At 31.6% G+C, this 19,171-nt stretch overlaps 1 protein-coding gene across 1 annotated transcript; it reads right to left on the bottom strand.

Annotated features, from left to right (window-relative positions):
- Positions 1–3,767: 3,767 nt before the first annotated feature.
- Positions 3,768–6,560, bottom strand: LOC108459892 (protein LURP-one-related 15-like). Its single transcript, XM_017759292.2, has 3 exons — positions 6,149–6,560; positions 5,837–6,064; positions 3,768–4,200 (listed from the first exon to the last, which is right to left on the bottom strand). The coding sequence occupies exons 1-3, from the start codon at positions 6,422–6,424 to the stop codon at positions 4,057–4,059; spliced, it is 648 nt and encodes a 215-aa protein (XP_017614781.1). The 5' UTR covers positions 6,425–6,560; the 3' UTR covers positions 3,768–4,056.
- Between the last annotated feature and the right edge of the window lie 12,611 nt (positions 6,561–19,171).

Raw genomic sequence — 19,171 nt, forward strand, 5'->3', positions numbered from 1 at the left:
GATTATGCATGTTTCTGGTTGGAGAAACAACTTTTGCTAAGTGATTTTCGGTGAAAATGCTTAAAAGGACTAAATTTTAAAAGTTATAAAATATGTAGTAAAAGCGTGTTCTAGTGGAAATTGTCGGCTGTTATAGTTATGAAAATGGTTCGGCTACACTTAAAGTACAAAGAAATTGAATAAATTTCATTTTACGAGCCTAGCGGTAAAAATGTAAATATGACAAAGTTTAGGGGCAAAAATGTAATTTTTAGAAAGTATGATTTTTGTACTGATTTGAATAATATGAGTAATAAATAAGTTATATTTGAAATGTTAGATCAAGAAAATGAGATTCAGGCTTAGATCGGGAAAGAACAAGGTTAAGGACTAAATCGGATCAATTGCCATTTTTGCACTCGAGGTAAGTTCGTGTGATAATAATGATGCAATGTCATTGTTGTTTATGTTTGAAACCTAAATTGGTATGTAAATTCGATTATGTTGACTTAAATGTTTATGATGCAATATACGTGATAATGACATACTCCATGAAATATTCGATAGTCCAAATGTCGATAACGTGTTATGTGATAATTGAATATATTAGAAATGAAATGGAGGTTTATATGTGATGTTATGTCATGTCCTGTTGCTTAATATCATGTGAATTTTAAATTCTTTATTACTATTATGAGTATGTGATTGGTGCTATCGATATTGAAATCGACATTACGAGCAAGCTCAACGAAAATGTGGTATCGAAGAATCCTGTTTGAACCTTAGGAATAGTTAGGATACAAGTGACATGTCACTAGGAACTATGTGGTCTGAACTCATTGAGTTGTGGTCTAAATTCATGATGTATGTGACACATGTTTTGGCGTCCGGGTACTGGTCTTGCATATTCTACCGGTGGCTGGGTAGTCCAGCATGTGTTGTAGATCCCTGACAGCCTATATGAGCAAACCCGTGAGTAGCTCGAAAGTGAGCAACATGTGATATGTGATATGAGGTAGCATTGGCTACATATGAGGCACTTAGCGTTAGATTCCAAGGTATCCGATAGTATTCCGATGTTCAACGGGTAGTTCTAAAGAGAAGTTCAATTAGAAATCTTGATGAATACGTCAAAGACGAGAAAGTAAGTTATTATGTACAAGTGCGCACAGGTACATACATCGAACTCATAAGAATGACATGAGAGATGAGCTTTGTATGCGATGAATATGTGGTAAGAATGTTTACAAAGAAGTTATGCTTATGAGAATGATTTCTATAATGACCATGTGAGTATAGATTTATATTCACGAGGTATAAATATGTGATGAATTTGATTGTTGAACATGTGTAAGACTTTTAGATCAATGTGACTTCAGACACGATGTGTTTATTCTTTAAAATTTGTGATTCATTGAATGATGCCTAGCTATATGACTTTAGGAACATGAATACACATAAGTAATACGCATTTGTAGCACATATGTTGAGATGTATGCTCATGAAGGGATTATGATTGCTTGACCAAAATATAAGCACGATAAGATATGATTATGGTTTTGAAAAGAAAGAGTTTTATAATCAAAATATTAGTAATAACAAGATCATGTTGATGAAGTTGATAAATGCATGTAAATGAAATGCTTATTATTTTCATATGACTTACTAAGCTATATAGCTTACCCCCTTTTATTTCCCACCTCTTATAGGTTTATTCAGCTAGCTTGGGTTGGAGATCATCGGGGATTCTATCACACTATCAAGCTATCATGTTGGGTAAATGAACACAAACCTTAGAGTTTATGGCATGTATAGGGACTTAGTCATTTTGTGTATGTGTCATTATGATATGGCCAAATGTATTGGCTTGTATTGAATAAGGATTTGATTTGGTATGTAGTCATATAAATTGGCTGATATTGGCTAATGGGTTTCAAGCATATTAATTACTCATATGCTTATGCCAATGTCATTGTGTGATGTGGTTTATATTGGAATGTTAATGAAAGTTAGTATAAGGGAATCATGAAAGAGTAAAATTAGCATTAAAACAGTTTTGGACAGCAACAGTAGTATAACTTTGAAAGTTCACCAAAAATTGTGGAAATCAAATTAGATGTTAAATAAAATATGAAATTAAAGCTTATTGAGTCTAGTTTTACATAGAAGAAACGTGTAAGCAAAAGAATTTAATTTTATGAGATATTTGATTTTTTGTAAGACAAGGTCAGAATGATTTTGGATTCCCCTGTTCTGACTTTAGAAAATTATTAAACATTGTATAAAAATACTTGGGGGTTTAAATTTATATGTTTGATTTATTAATAAGTCTAATTTCAAGAGAAAGAAACAAAAACATCATTTGATTCCCGTACTAAGAGATAATTAATCTTTAGTGAAGAAATGTCAAAATTGTCAAATAGCAGAATAGGGACGAATTTGAAGAATTAACTGTACTTATTGGCTAAACCATAAATTCTGAAAATTTTATGGTAGGAAGGTATTTGAGTCTAGCTTCAGAAAAATCAAGCAGATCATAATTTAGAGTCCTGTAACTCAAGATATAAATAATTTAGTGACTATGACTCAAGTGGACAGTTTTGTTATGAACAGTAAATAAGTGTTTTGATATATTTAAGCCTTGATTATGGTTGTGTTGGTAGCTTAATTGTGCCATGTTAAGTTCCATTGAAAGTGTGTATGTGAGTGTGTAAATGAGGGTGGCAAATGGCTTGGCAAATAGCCATTTCCTTGGCCACACGGGTAGAGACACGGTCGTGTGTCTCAGCCGTGTGAAGGACACGGCCCCGACATGGGCGTGTGACCCCAAATTGTGCATGACGTCATAAATAGAGACTTACACGGGTTGAGGACACGAGCGTGTGTATGACCACATGGCCTACCCACACGGGCGTGTGACTCTCCAAAGTATGAAAATTTTCTAAGTGTAGTAAAAGTTCCAAAAGTTTTCAGTTTAGTCCCGAACCACTCCAACATATGTTTTGGGCTTCGTGGGCCCGTATAAGGGACGATATGCATGTGATTGGATAAATTTGATTTGGTCCAAATTTTATGGCCCGATTTTGTATGAATGTTTATGTTTAAGTCCGGTAACGTCTCGGACCCTGTTCCAACATCGAATACGGATAAATGGTGTTACAGCCTCACTCCACTCATCCAACCCAATTAGCATACTATGGTGGGATTTCTTGGAAGCAATGTCTTTTGCCACCTATCACCAAAATTCCTTTAATTATTACACACTTTAGTACCTCGCTACAATGTGTCATTTACACATTTTAATGGCTCTTATTTAAAACACACACATACTAGTGGCTTAATGGACACGAAGTCTTTTTAACACAATGGTGAAAATGCATTTAGGTCCCCCATAATCTCTTTCAATTTTCAAAATAATCCTAACCCAAAGTTATCAATTATTATTCTCCAACTTTAATTAATTATTCTTTTATTATTTGAATATATCTAATTACTTTTTCGAGAAATTTACATCATCAAAAAATTTACATCATCAAAATAACAAGAACTTAGTATAATCTTCCTTCGATCTGAATTTTGAATATGTTAGGTTCTAAAAATTATTGCTCAAAAATCTATCACATTTTGAAGATGTTGGGTTCTAATATATGTATAGGTTTAGATACTACTGAGTTATAAATTAGCTATGGTTCTTATTGATGAATGCACGAATTAAAATAAAACTGGTTTCATCTTAATATGTTACAATAGTAAAAGCTCACTAGTAAGACAGAACTAAACAAGACGAATTCAAAAGTGTTGATAACAATATATTATAGTGAACATTTTGATGAACACACGAATTAACATAAAACAAGTTTCATCGTAATATGTTAAAGTAGTGAAAGCTAATTGGTAAGGCACAGAGAAGTAAACAAGACGAAGTCAAAAGTGTAGATAACAACATATTATAGTAAAAAGTAGGTTTCAACAAATTAAGCATCAAGCAAGCAGAAGGTCTTCCTCCTTTATGTTAACTAATCACATAACACATAGTTACTTATACTTCTAATACCATCATTTAATTTTGATGAGTGATCACTCAAAATCGTCGTCATTGTTAATCCCATCAAGGATGGCTATGAGAGCCACCACGAAGGCATAATCCACGTTCGGATATACCGTCACCATAAACTTGTCCTTCCCAAGGAATTCGCTTTCAACACTGTGCTTCTTGTGCATCTGCAGTGCTCACACATATAGAACCCACACACATGTACATATCATTATTCCTGTATTAATATAATCTTACAAATATTAATATATCGGTTAAAGCACTTGGGAGATTATTTATTATTAAATTCATCAATTTAATCCATATGCTATTAAAAAGAATTAAATAAATTTAAATTGAAAGATAATTAACATTGCTTTATGCAAAATATTTTGATTTTTGTTCAATTGCAATTCATTTTTTAAAAAAATCATTTACAAAACTATAAAAACATCAAAAATTACTAACTTTGTTAAACAACAAATGATATTTTTAAATAACAAATGTTAACTCATTTGCAATTTGAACTTATTTGATTCTTTTGAGTACAGAGACTAAATTGATCCATTCAATAATAGAGGGATTAATTTGATATAGTCCCAATAATACATGGATATCCTAAATACTTTCACCTCTATGTATCTATCTATCTATACTATTTTGTTGAGTTGATGTCGCTAGTCAACTCAACACTAATTCAATTAAAAATTACTTAAAATCTTTTTTAATTAAGCTTTGAATGTTAATATATTGATATTTTTGTCTTTTACTATTTTTATATGAAATGCTTAAATAAAACAACTAAAAATACAATATCTAATAATTGAATAAAAAAATCTAACCTACGCCTAAGAAATATTTAAACATAACTATTTTACTATTTCACTTCTAACTCAATTATTATTTTCTTATACATATAATTTTAATTGAAAGTGTGACAAAATCTATTATACCATTATAATGCATTTGATTGTGTCACCCATCAATTAAACTCTAACTTTTGCTGAATTTATCAAAATTTATTTATTTTACAAAACAACAAATATTATTTAGAAAGTATTTAAATTATTTTATACTTTGATAAATCTCTAAAATATATATATATATATATATATATATATATATATATATATATGACCCTTAATTTTATATAAATAATAACATGATAACACTTCCTTTCTCATTCGGTTCTTCTCTAATCTTATTTTTATTCATATGAACACTAGACTCACTCTTCCTATGAGTATTTAATCCATTGTTAGCCTCAATAACAAGCTCTTTTGATTCTTACTTGAATGTTCAAACAATGGATGTTACACAAATTTATACTAGAAAGTTTTATTTAAGTCATATTGTAAGTATTCATTATTTGTGTTTATATTATTATTCTTATTCATAATTTTATACGTATCATAGTTATCATCCTTATCTTAAAGCTTAACTAGAATTTACTACAAAAATTGTGATTGGTCACTAAAAATAATAACAAATTTAGTTAAAATAGAATAATAGTAACAATATTTTAAACATTAAAATAACATTATCTCAACAATTATACTATTAAATCTTGTTAATGTCAATTCCTAAAACTATTTTGTTTTATAATCACACGACGAACTTTCTGCATAACAAAATATATCTAACAAAGATATATACTATTATTTAAACTTTCGAGTAAATTGGCGTTATGAATCGGCCAAACATTAACTCAGTTGAAAAAATCTCTAAAAAGTCTTTATTATTTATATAAAATTATTTTATACTTGTGGTGTGCCATAGTAGAGTATATGTGTAATTAAATCGTAGGAAGAGGGTGTTAAGTACCTGAGCCAAAATAGTGTTACGCTCTCCGGAATAAATGAAACAGGATCTTTCCAGCCAGCTTCCTTCCATTCTGAAATCACAAACATCCTCTTTTGGGTTGGTTGCCAAGAACACATGCAATTTGGTCTTGAGTTGGATCATTGATGATCGCTTCGCTGTGAATATCAGATCTTTTTCTTCCGTGCTTTCCCCCCTGAATACTTGCCATCTATCGTGGACGGTCATTATCTATTAACAAATCAAGGTAGCTAAATTTACATGTAGTGTTGAAATAAAGCTATGTCTGAGAAACTTGAGCAACAAAAACCAAACCTTGTGTCGAAGAGTGCAAACGGGATTTCCGGCAGCATCAGTTAAGAGGCGACGGTCATGGATGCTGAAAAATTTGCCTTTGGTTTTGAACATAATGTTGCCATAGATGTCAGTGACAGCAAATTTGCCCTCACTGATGGTCAAAACCTTTCTGAGGACAACCAGATCTATTGGTTGAGGGTAGCAGTATTGAGGCCCAATCACGGAAACACGAGTAGCCAAAGGTGGGTAAGCACTTGGTACAGCCGGCGGAGGATATGCCTGTACGTGTTCCATCTAGCTACCACTGCGGTAGCCGATGAATGAAGATGAACTCTTCAATTGATTTTGTATATGGTTTACATCTTCAATTTGTACCCACGAACTCAGTCAACTCACCTTTCCTCTTGACAATTGTAAGGTACTAAAATTCCAAGATCCTGACTTCCTAAGTCCTCGTGCTTAAAAAGAAAGGGTCAAAAAAAAAAACAATTCAACTGAATCATTTAATTATCTTAAATAAGTTGGAGTTTAATAATCTAAAAATTAAGCGATGAAAAATAAGTATTGAATTTAAATTATAAAATTTGTTTGATATATTACTTAAAAGTTAATTATTGAAAATAAATAGACTCTTTGATAAATATAGATTTTAAATTATAGAAAAATTATGTTCTATATTTTATCTTTAATTTTTAAATATTTCACCTTATTCTAAACAAAAATAAAATTTTAATGTAAAGTTTTATAGGATAACAAAATAATATTAAATGAATTGAAAATATTCTCGGATAAGTAGCTCTTACTTACTTATTATTTTCTACACTTTTTTTAAATTTTTTATCAAATTGTTTTAATTTTGAATTATCAAACATGTGTAAAAAAATAGAAATGGATTTAATTTTTTCAATGATTTATCAAAAGAAAGCCTAAGTTAAAATTTTAAGTTAACAATAATTATTAAGAACTTTAAAATATATAAAATATGAAAAATAAAAGAAAATATTGTATTTATAAAAAATCAAAATGAATTGAATCAAAACATAATAAAAAGTTAATTTTATTAAAAGAATATGAAAATAATAAAATAAAATAAATTTATTGATTTTTTAACCAATTATTTGAGTTTTCAATATGAAAGCCAAGACTAATTTTTAATTTTTAATTTTAATTTTTAACTAATTACATGTCTTATTCTTTTACTAAATTATATGGTATGCTTATCATATATATACATGCATATATTTTGCAGTCAATTTAAATATCATCATTCTATCACAAAAAGCATAAAATTACAATTATTTCTCCTAAGCATATTTTAGGTCTTTTGAGTGAAATCCAAATATTTTGAATTTTGAGATTTTCCCCAAAACGACAAATGACTTGAAAAAACACCGAAAATATCTCTTGTCGAACTTCTATTGCCATCACAGACTTCTGCTATGGCCACGGTTGACGTCATTAGGTCAACGTCGACCACCTCCGACCACCATCGTCAGTCACCATTGACCACTGCCAAACCATTGTTAGCCACCCCCATCGGAACATTGGCAGCCTCTATCGTCAGACTATCATCAGTTTTTTACTAGTTGTTTAGGTCGAGTTTCCGTCATCTTGATCAATCCTACATTAACCACATGAAGATGATAGTCCATGATTTAGTTACATATCTAAAAATAATTAAAATAATAAATTACAACCACTTTAATTTATAAATACCAAATATAATTTACAAATAAAAAATAGAAGATACTATAAAAATTCATCACAAAAAATAAGCTAATATTTTTCAATTCTTCATTTTGAATTAATTTATTTTGCATAATTTATTTTCTTTTAATTGTTATCACTAAATCACAATGCAATCTCTTTAGATATCTTAAATTTTTGCATAAATCTAATTCTAGAACATTTTCTATATTCAATGAAAGGCGAGATTAAAACACTTAATATGAAATACATGATACATTTGTAGAGTTATTGAGTTCTACAAATTATACGAGGGAGTAGAAAAATCAAAGAAATTATTTAAGAAAATTGAGATTTACATGAAAAGTTATACTCATAAACTAAGTGGATTATATTATAAATCAAAGATAAATATAGAATGAGCAAAAGAGAAGAATAGAAAATACAAGGATTATTCAACTTTTACTTTTGGATATTTAAAAAACCTATACATGCCTTATATTTATAGGGTTTCAACCACCATAAGTTACAAAACTCTAATAAATATAATTAAGGTACCCTAAAAATTTTTACTGGTTACAAAAGTTGCAAGAAAATAAATTCTTAAGGGGTTATGGGAGTTATATGGACATCTATTTTATAACACTCTCCCTTGGATATCCATCAATAAAAAATGTGTTTCATTAAAAGCCTATTAGGGAAAACCCTGTGGGATAAAAACCTAATGAAGGAAATAGAGTACACAATATTCTATTACAAGTTGTCTCGTTAGAAACCCTTACCAAGAAAGTCTAGTGGTTAAAGGAAAAGAGTACAACGTGTTTTAAACTCCCCCTTATAGCAACATCACATAACATCTTTGAGTTGATGTGTAACAGCCCGTTTTTAGTCAAATCTAAACAGTAGTTTCGGGACCATAAATTCAAAGTCAAAATAATTATTTTATTATTATTTTGAGGTCTACAGTATGATAATATGATTGTGTGAAAATTTAGTAAAGAAATTTTATCGTTTGATTAGTTAATTTGATAAAAAGGACTTAATCATTCTATTAGTTAAAGGTATTAAATGCCTATGAAATTAAATAGTGGAAGTCCTTTATGTGGTAAATATACCATTTTAATTATGACTGGAAAATCATGAGTATATATATTAAGTGATTTCTAATGTTTTTAGACAAGGTTAATATGGTAATTTGTAAAATAACTTAAGTTAGAATAATAGAAATCATAATTCATCATCATCTTTCTTCATTCCACTAAAAATTCAAGAAAATAAATAACCAAGAGAGTTTTCTAGGGTTCGGCCATTTTGATGCTCAATTGTAAGTCTGTTTTTGTCCCGTTTTTAATGATTTCTATGTTTTTGAGATCGTTGCAACTAGGTCTAGCTAGCCCAGGGACTATTTTGCAAAACTGTTAAAGATTTTGAATGTTTCCATTGATGAATAATCATGAGTTTTTAAGTTTCTTGATAGATTATGAATGCTTGTTGATAGATATATAAGTTTTGTTAAGTGATTTTTAGTGAAAATGCAAATTAGGGGCTAAATTGTGAAATATGTGAATTTAGTGGTTAAAATATGAAATAAATGAAAAATATGGGCTGCTAGGGACCTAATTATAATTCGGCTAGCATGGGTTAGTATTGAATTTCATGAATCTATGATTTTATGAAATAAGGATTAAATTGTAAAACTGAGAAACATTAGGGGCAAATGTGTAAAAGTGCTTAAAAGTGAATTTTGGACTAAATTGAATAGTGAGATAATTAAATAAGCTGATTTTGATTACATATAGATCAAGAAAAGTGAAACTCGGATCTAGATCGGGGGAAAAACAAAGTTCTCGACTAATCGATCAGTTTAGCCATTTTTGCATCCGAGGTAAGTTCGTATGGAATAAGCATTGTTATAATTATGTTTTAAATGCTTTGATAATGTATGAATTGTGAATACAACTATTCGGATATGTTTGACGATGTATCGAAAAGTGTGAAGTCCTGGTTGAGCCTTAGGAATAGATTTGGATACTAGTGACATGTCATTAGGGGTTATTGTGATTTATGATTATGTGATCTGGGTTTTGGTCCTGTACATCCTACTGGTGATTGAGTATACCAACATGTGCTGTGGTTACTTGATAGCTTGTGTGAGCAGTATCGTGTAGCTACGTCTTGACCCACAACTTGTGTAAGCAAGCTTGTTGATAGCTCGAAAGTGAGCATACATGTGATATGAGATAACTTTGGCTATATATGTGGCACTTCGGGTGAAAAATACATTGAGTTGGCTTCGGTCCATGATATTGGCACTTAGTGTGCTAGATTCCCGAGTATCCGATAGTATTCCAAATGGTTCAACGGGTAAATGAAAGACATGGTTGAGTATGAGATGGATATGTGATGGTACATGTATGTAAATGAACTGTATGAGCTTTAAATCGAAGAATTTGTGAAATTCATATATAATCTTGTGATTGAAAATGTAAAAGATTTGTTAGTTAATATAAGCTACATGTTGATATATTCAATTTGTAAAATTGTGTAATTAGGGTTAAATTGAGTTTATTTCATACGAGCTTACTAAGCAATAAAGCTTACTTTGTTTAATTTTCTATGTTTTATAGTGACTTTAAAGCTAGCTTGGACTCAGGGATCGTCGAAGAAATTGTCACACTATCCAACTATCAATTTGGTAGTTTTGAGCTTATTTTTTAAGTATATGACATTTTTGAGCTTATGTTTTAAGTATATGGCATGTATAGGGAATTTAGTCATTTTGGTATTTGAATTAATGATGAAAGTAGCCATTTGAGTTGGCTTGTAAATGTTCTAAGTTTGGTTTTGTATAATGCCATATAAGTTGGCTTGTTTTGGCATGTTTGAATCATGTATATATATATTGTGTGTATATGGCTTGTATAGTGTTTTGAATATAGGATATGTGATGCTTGTGATAAATTAGTATTATGGATTGCAAATGGTTGAAATATGAATATTGGTATGCTAGTGAATCTAGGCATTAATGTACATTTGAGTTTGGTATGATTTTAGATGGCATATTATGTATTGATATGTTTTGTATTGGTTGATGTTGTAAATGGTATAAATGATGTTTGATTGAGAGTAGTTGAATGCCCAAATGTGCCATGTTTTGTACCAATTTGGTGTGGTGTAGGTACATACAAGTTGGTGGCAAAATGGCTTGGTAAATAGCCTATTTTTGTTTACATGGATAGAGACACGGGCGTGTGTCTTAGTCGTGTGTAATACACAGTTATTTTCAACGGCCATGTGTCCCCTAGTGTTGAAATTAAAATCAAGTCAGTATGCTCCACACGACCTAACACACGGGCATGTGACCTGGTTGTGTGGCATAAGTCAGTATACCCTACAGGTTTGGCACGGCTTAGCACACGGCCTGGCACACGGGCGTGTATGGCCATTTTTAGGACACACAGGCTAACCACATGGGCGTGTGTGTTGGCCATGTGACCCAAGTTAGAGAGTTACATGAGGTCGGACACGGGCTAGGACTTGGCCATGTGCTTCCATTTCGAATGTCCACACGGCCTGCGACATAGGCTTGTCTTTGTCCATATGAGAGTCATGGGTAGGCCAAATGGAGGTATGTCTCCTATTTTGAGAAAATTTTGTAAGTATTTTAAAAGTTTCCAAAGTTATCGGTTTTGTCCCGAACCAGTCCCAATGCATGTTTTAGGCCTCGTGGTCTCGTTTTAGAGACATATTGATTGAGATTGAATGATGATTGAATGAAATTTGAAAATGTATGCAAAGTGAATGTTTAATTGTTTTATAAGTCGGTAATGCTCTGTAACCCTATTTCGGCATTGAATACCAGTGAGGGGTGTTACATGATGCATTTCAATTTTGTGTAGTAGTCTTTCAAACATTGAAATTAGCAATGCCTTGTTAAAATGATTTGCTAAATTATCACTAGAATGAATTTGTTGAACTTTTATATCACATTTCTTCTCAAAATCATGAGTGAAGAATAACTTTGGTGAAATATGTTTCGTTCTATCACCTTTGGTGTAACCACTCTTCAATTGAGCTATACATGTTGCATTATCTTCGTATAAGATGATTGACTTCTTTTCCTATAAATGATACCGGGCCTAATCAACGAGTTCTGATATAAACTGTCACAACATCACCGAGACAGACTATGAATAATTTACAACTAAGCTGAAAAACTAACGTGAGTAAAACCACCAAATATGCTTTAATTAATCATACTTAACTTAGTTAGCTAAAATGTTAATCGCAAACACAATTATCAATTTCTAGATCAAAAGTCTTAACAAGCGGGCTTATGAAAAATTAACAATAAAAATTCTAATATTTTTAATTAATTTCCCTTCATTGTAAATAAAATACTATAGTCCATATTTAATTGCAAAAAAAAAAAATTCTGACCCTAAGGTTCAACCTCTAAGTCGCCCCACTATATGCAAGTTACAACTAAGAGCATAAGTTTGCCTAAGCATGATCAAAATCTGGCTTGATCGCTCTTTAGCTCCTCGTATAAATCATTATACCTGGAAAATAGAACAAAACTAAGTAAGATTAAATGAACTTAGTGAGTTTCTAATATTTCATACCATTCCTGAAACTATAAGTTAGAATTTCATGGGTTTGATCTCCTATTTGACATTATTTGCACAAATATAGTTTGCACATCTTCCTGGCCTACTTTTATCCTCCCTTGCGTTGGCTCAACTTGAAAATTCATACACTTTTGACATTACTAGAATCCTCCATTTCAATTGCTCGTGCTATAGGCTGCAATGCGCAATGATTTCATTTGCCCATTTGCTCAGTTTCTTACAAGATGAATCATTACCTCTTTTTCTTGCAAAACATGTGCTTATTACCCTAACAATTATTATCATTGTGGACTAACGTACGACGGATTGATCATAGAAAACTCATGCATGGAGATTTACATGTGGATAGTTTTTACCTACGGATTTACACTTAAAGTCTTACAAAATGCAAACTCAAGCATGGAAAACACATACTTGCAGGCCATACTTGCAGATCATTTATATGCGAAATCATCATCATATATTCATATATGCAGATTATTACTTGTGAATTCATTCTAAAATAGTAGTCACTGCCTGACTCTTGTTTGGCGGATAGTCACTGCCAGACTCAAATTTTAAAGATAATCCTTGGCAGACTCCCATAAGAAATAAGATCCCTACGGTTTTGGCTTGAGAAAAATATCAAATATAACACCCCTTACCTGTATCCAAGGCCGGAACAGGGCACAAGGCATTACCAGACTTAACCATATACATAGACGAAAACCGGGCCATAAAATTTCATTTAATTCAAAACTTTTCGAACACATGCATAGACTCATATTTAAAGACATATAACGTGGCATAAATGAGTACTTACACATCTATAATCATGCAATAACATGTCATTCACTTTAAACATATTTTCTTACCATCCTATATATAATATACATTCTTACATTAACTATAACTAGACATGCTAAATCTTATTCTCAATTTATACCATCATAATGTAGTTACCAGTTTGTCCATTAATCATCCATATTCAAGGCAACATTACTCATTTTCCATTTAATTCATGATCCACTGGCCTGCATTTAACTTACCTGATGTATTACCAATCATACATAACAAATAAAGCTAACTATATCATTACATCAAAACATAGGACATGGCATGATTAATTAAACTTATAAACCATAATGGATAAGGACCACATCTCATGATCATATACGGTAACTCAATGCAGACTGATACGTATGGTCAAAGTCATAATAATAATACATATCACAAACCAATTTTCTATACATGCCACTCACTTGATATTTCTAATATTTGAATTAATTCACCCAAAAATGATAGTTTGATAGTGTGATTTTGCCTCCGACGATCTCCAACCCCAAGCTGACCTGCCAATACTAAAGAAATGGAGAGGATGGGTAAGCTTTACGCTTAGTAAGTCCATATGAAATTAATAAGCAATTACTAACATGCTTTTCAAGATAAAACACTATAATTGTACAATTACACATGTTCAGGTTAAGCTGTTTTATCAAGTTACAGTTACTAAATCATTCATATCTAGAGCTGAAAACTCCAAATTTAGTTCCGTTAATTTTCCTTGAAACTAGACTCATATGCCTTTCTCCCATAAAATTTCCAGAATTTTTGGTTTATTCAATTAGTACAGTTTATTCATTAAAGTTTCCCCTGTTTCACTGTCCAATAGTTCAGACCTCTCTTCACTAAAAATTATTTATCTCATATTTCGGGACTCGGATGATGTTCCTACCTATTCCTCCTGAAATTATACTCATTTAGGATTCTATTCATATAAATTATAACTCATAATTATTTTTGTACAATTTTTAACGATTTTTCCAAGTCAGAACATGGGATCTCGAATTCATTCTGACACTATCTCATAAAAATTAGAATATCACATAATATAGAACTCTTTTGCTCCCCATGTTTCTTTTATATGAAAATATACTTATTAATCTTTAATTCCATAACTTTTTTGAAATTTAATTCAACTTACAAAATTTTTGGTGAATTTTCAAAGTCACGCAATTGCTTCTGTCCAACACTATTTTACTACTAAAATTCACTCTTACATAATTTCACTTAATCCATTTTGTCTTATCGAAGTTCACTCAAATATCAAGCACATTGCTCATAATTTTCATAAACATATACCTGCACTTATTCATCATATAATCATGTTCACATGTATTTTTACTTAATCGATTTTCCCGTTGAACTCTTCGGAATATTAACTGATACTCAGTTGCCTGCACATATTTTCACACTTGTAGACAAGGCTATCTGGTACGCATAGTATCCTGCACTTAGTACTACCCATGCGACCAATTATCCGGTACACGTAGTAGCCTGCACTTAGTACTACCCATGCGACCAATTATCCTGTACACGTAGTACCCTGCACTTAGTACTACACACGTGACCTCACAATAGATCATTCATATCGTTTCTATTCCGAAGGCTCAACCGGGAAATTCCTCACTTTCCAACATGTTACAAATTTATTCATAGTCCTTTTTCAATTTGCAATTTACAACAAATAATCATTCTATAGGCAGCCACATATCACATGATAACAAAATATAATAAAATAAAAAGAATCAATAAATTATTTACGTACAAACTTGTCGAAATCTCATCAGGTACAACTCATGTAATAGTAATTTAACATTCAATTCATGTAACAATAATTTGCCATTCAATTTCACATGACACAACAAGCATCACATTTTCCATATTATACACACCATCCATCAACTTCCCCTAAACATATTAAATCATACAATTTATGCCATAACAATAGAAAATTACAATTCAAGTATGGTATTGCATTATTATTAACACACGAACTTACCTCGTATACGAAAATGGCCATTTTTACCATTTTGTCCACAACTTGGTATTTTGCCTATTTTAGCCCGAATTTCAATTTTCCTTGCTCTATCATTACAAATATAACCTAATTAGGACTCACATTATTCAAATTGACCCAAAATCATATTTTGAAAAAATTACAATTTTTCCCTTAAACTTTGTCAAAATTACATTTTTGCCTCTAGGCTCGTAAATTAAACTTCATCCTATTTTCTTATGTTTTATGACATGCTGATCATTTTTCCCTTCTATAGAAACATCAAATTCACACTCTAACATGTACTTATGAATATTAGGTATTTTTACCAATTATGTCGTTTTACTTGTTTTCACGTAAAATCGTTTAGTAAAAGTTGTTTAACACAATTTCAAGCTCCATATTGTACCATAAAACATCAAAATAAACACATTTCACCTATGAGTATTTTTCCAAATATAAACCCTAGGTTAAATTATTGCTAGAATAAGCTTAACCAAGTTAATGGATTTCAAAAATGTAAAGAACTTTAAAAACGGGGCTAAGGAGCACTTACAATCGAGCTTGGGAGTTTGAACAAACCTTAACCATGGCTGCTGCTAGTAGAAATGGTTGAATGAAGAAGATGATAGCTAATTTGGCTTATTTCCCTTTTTAATTCTTTTAATTATTAGTTTACCAAAATACCCTTAACTTAAAAATATTTTATTACACCCATTTCATGTCTATTTTTGTCTAGGAATTAACCAATGGTCTAATTACCATCTAAGGACCCTCAATTTAAAATTTCATAACAATTGGACACTTCTAGTATGTAGAACTCAACTTTTGCACTTTTTAATTTAGTCCTTTTGACTAAATTAAGTGCCCGAATGTCAAAATTTTCAAGCGAAATTTTCACGAAATTATTCCGTGAAATCGTAGACCATAAAAATATAATAAAAAATAAAATTTTCATCGTCAGATTTGTGGTCCCGAAACTGCTGTTCTGACTAGGCCCAAAATCAGGGTGTTACATCCTGTACAAGCTCTTATAGCTTGAACATAAGGATAACCCCATGCGGTCTCTTACTTGGATAATATTCCATGTTGACTCTTATGAATGATAGTCTCTTATATATCTTAAACTTGAAACACGAATATAAGATCAGTAAATTGCCATAACTTCAATCATAAAGATAAATCCAGCCAACTGTCATACATATAGATTCATATTAAAGATTCATGGATGCAAACTCATATATGGCAGATTCATTCACGCAAATCCATAGGCGAATACTTACAGATCCTTATACGTGGGCTGTTCCGCGGACTTTTGCACGATGGAATTCCACGTTTAACTTTGTCATGAAACTCAAATAACAAGGTCGGCGGACTGCCATGCATAAGGATTCATAGAAGAAGATTCATAAATATGGCAGACTCACACATGCAGATTTTGTCACGAACTTCATATGGTGGATTCCCACATATAAATTTGACGTAAAACTTAAAGAACAAGTCCGTCGGAATTCCATAACTTAAATATGCCATGGCCATAGATTTGCTTATAAATATGAGGCTTTAAGCCTTAGACTCCACAGAGTCTCATACTTACAAAGAACCCTTGTAGGGTTTTCATTTTCTTGTGTGCATATTGATAATTCTTTTCAAGAGTTATACTTCATGCCTTTAGACCTAGCTAATTATCTGTACTTAAGTAAATTTAGTTTCATTTTAGGATATTCCATTCATAATTTTCATTGCATTACATTAATAAGATTGGATTGTGCTTAAATGTTATTATCTGTTACTTTTACTTATTTGTAGGAAGGATTTGTTTGGTAGTAATTGGCAGGTGCAGGATGCGGAGAAATAAATAAAGGAATGAAGGTTTGTTGTGGCAAAATGTTGGATAATTTGCCAACATGAATGCCATGGAAATTCTAGGAAGACCGAGTCAACACTCAAATGCATAATCAACTCTATTATACCAAAAAATTCAACCTAAAAATAGGAAAAAGATCATAAGATCATGGGCTAAGAACCACCTACCCTAAAGGAAGGAATTTTAAACCAAAAAGAAAATATAAAAAGAGGAGAAGATATATTGGGTTGTTGGATTTACCCTAAGGAAAGAACCTATAAAAAGCCAAAGGAGGCAACCCAAAGAGACGGACAAGTGTGGAGATCCATAGGCAAAACTAGAGGGTAGCGGCTGAGTAGAGAAGGAAAAAGGAAGATGAAAACAGTCCCTCTCAGCCATCACAGGACACTATACCAATGGACTGTGAGCTGGACATGCGAAAGTTGTTTTCGTCATGTTCTTCTATTATTTCTTAATTTTTTCCTTCATGAATTAATTTGATTGAAACGATGTTGAATGATATTTTGGTTTTGAATTTTATTTGCCAACCCATGAGTTAATTCTCATAGGGTTAGGATTACTTGATGAAACCTTTATTTTTTTAATGACTAAAGCATAGATCTAAATTAATTTACTATTTCATTCAATTATTTTATTTCTAAATTGTATGCGTGCAATCCCTAGACATACATAACTATGTAACATGCCCATAAACTAATTTAATTCTGAAAAGGTTGGATTAGTTGGACCAAAATTGAATGATATGAGCAAGTACTCGACAGATACTTGTAGTAGACCCTAGACATAAAGCAGCGTTCATATAGAATGAAACAATGCAGGGTATTGGTTAAAGGCCTATAGAAACAGGCAAGGTAACTTGAGGTTTCTGCTCTCGAAAGAAGCATACCACTTTAGAACTCTTCTAAGTAGTAGATTGATGCAGAGGCATTTCTGACAGTAAAGGTATATTCTTAGTAATTCCAACCTTCAATATCAACATAATCTACCCCTTACCCCTTGCTATAGTATCTTTGCCATAGCATACTCAGTTGTTTATTTGTTGATTTACTTATTACTAGTCACGTTATCATTCTCATAATTTTCATTGCATTTTTACTCTTACATTTCATAGCATTTTCAATTATTCATCAGTTACACATTTTGTTCACATTAATATTCATTTTCTTTAGTGCTGTATTCTTATCATTTTTTTGGTATAAAATTAATCTAACTTTATTATAATAACTTGACTATCTATATTCCTAGTCTGGTCATGTGGAGACTGTCTCACTTATCACTTTATTACTTGATTCGATGTGTATACTTGCACAATTAGCATATCATATTCACATACGACAAGTTTTTGGCACTATTGCTGGGATCAAGAATTTGGTGAAATTTGGTTCTGTTATTTTACTTAGTTCCATTAGTTTTATTTAACTTAGATGTATTTAATTTTTACAGGTTTGCTGTCAGTGCATGAGAAGAGGCATCATTGTTAACAAAGAATATCCTTTTACCCTAGAGATCGAATGAACTTTACGAAGAAGGTGAAAAGAACTACAAAAAATTGCTAGAAACGAGAATGACCTCGATCTCAATGATAATCGAAATGGTCCTAATATGAATGTTCCTTTAAATCCAATTGGTCAAGATGTTAATCCTCCTCTTCGTCAGGTGATAGATGACCGAGATAGACCAATCTGAGAGCATGTTGTGCCAATTTTGGATGACCTGAATCCAGGGATAGTCAGACCATAAATACAGGCACAGTAGTTTGAGCTAAAACTGGTAATGTTTCAAATGTTAAAAATAGTAGGACAATTTTGTGGACTGCCCACTGAAGATCCAAGACTGCATTTAAGACTTTTTCTAGAGGTTTGTGACTCATTTACACTACATGGTGTTCCTGAAGACATCTTGTGACCTAAACTGTCTCTATATTCATTAAAAGATCATGCCAGAGCATGACTCAATGCTTTACCATCATGAATAGTGGCATCATGGAATGATATTTGCCAGAGGTTTTTGTTTCGGTATATCCACCAAATATAAATTCC

The sequence above is a fragment of the Gossypium arboreum genome, chromosome 8, assembly GCF_025698485.1.
Source record: "Gossypium arboreum isolate Shixiya-1 chromosome 8, ASM2569848v2, whole genome shotgun sequence".
Classification (NCBI taxonomy): Eukaryota; Viridiplantae; Streptophyta; class Magnoliopsida; order Malvales; family Malvaceae; genus Gossypium; species Gossypium arboreum.

Bases quoted from the DNA above. Each gene is read 5' to 3' on its own strand.
- LOC108459892 (XM_017759292.2), bottom strand. From the start codon at position 6,424: ATGGAACACGTACAGGCATATCCTCCGCCGGCTGTACCAAGTGCTTAC. The intron at 6,065-6,148 runs GTTTGGTTTTTG...ATTTGTTAATAG, and splicing joins TTTGCACTCTTCGACACAAG to ATAATGACCGTCCACGATAG. The intron at 4,201-5,836 runs GTACTTAACACC...TGAGCACTGCAG, and splicing joins GTAACACTATTTTGGCTCAG to ATGCACAAGAAGCACAGTGT.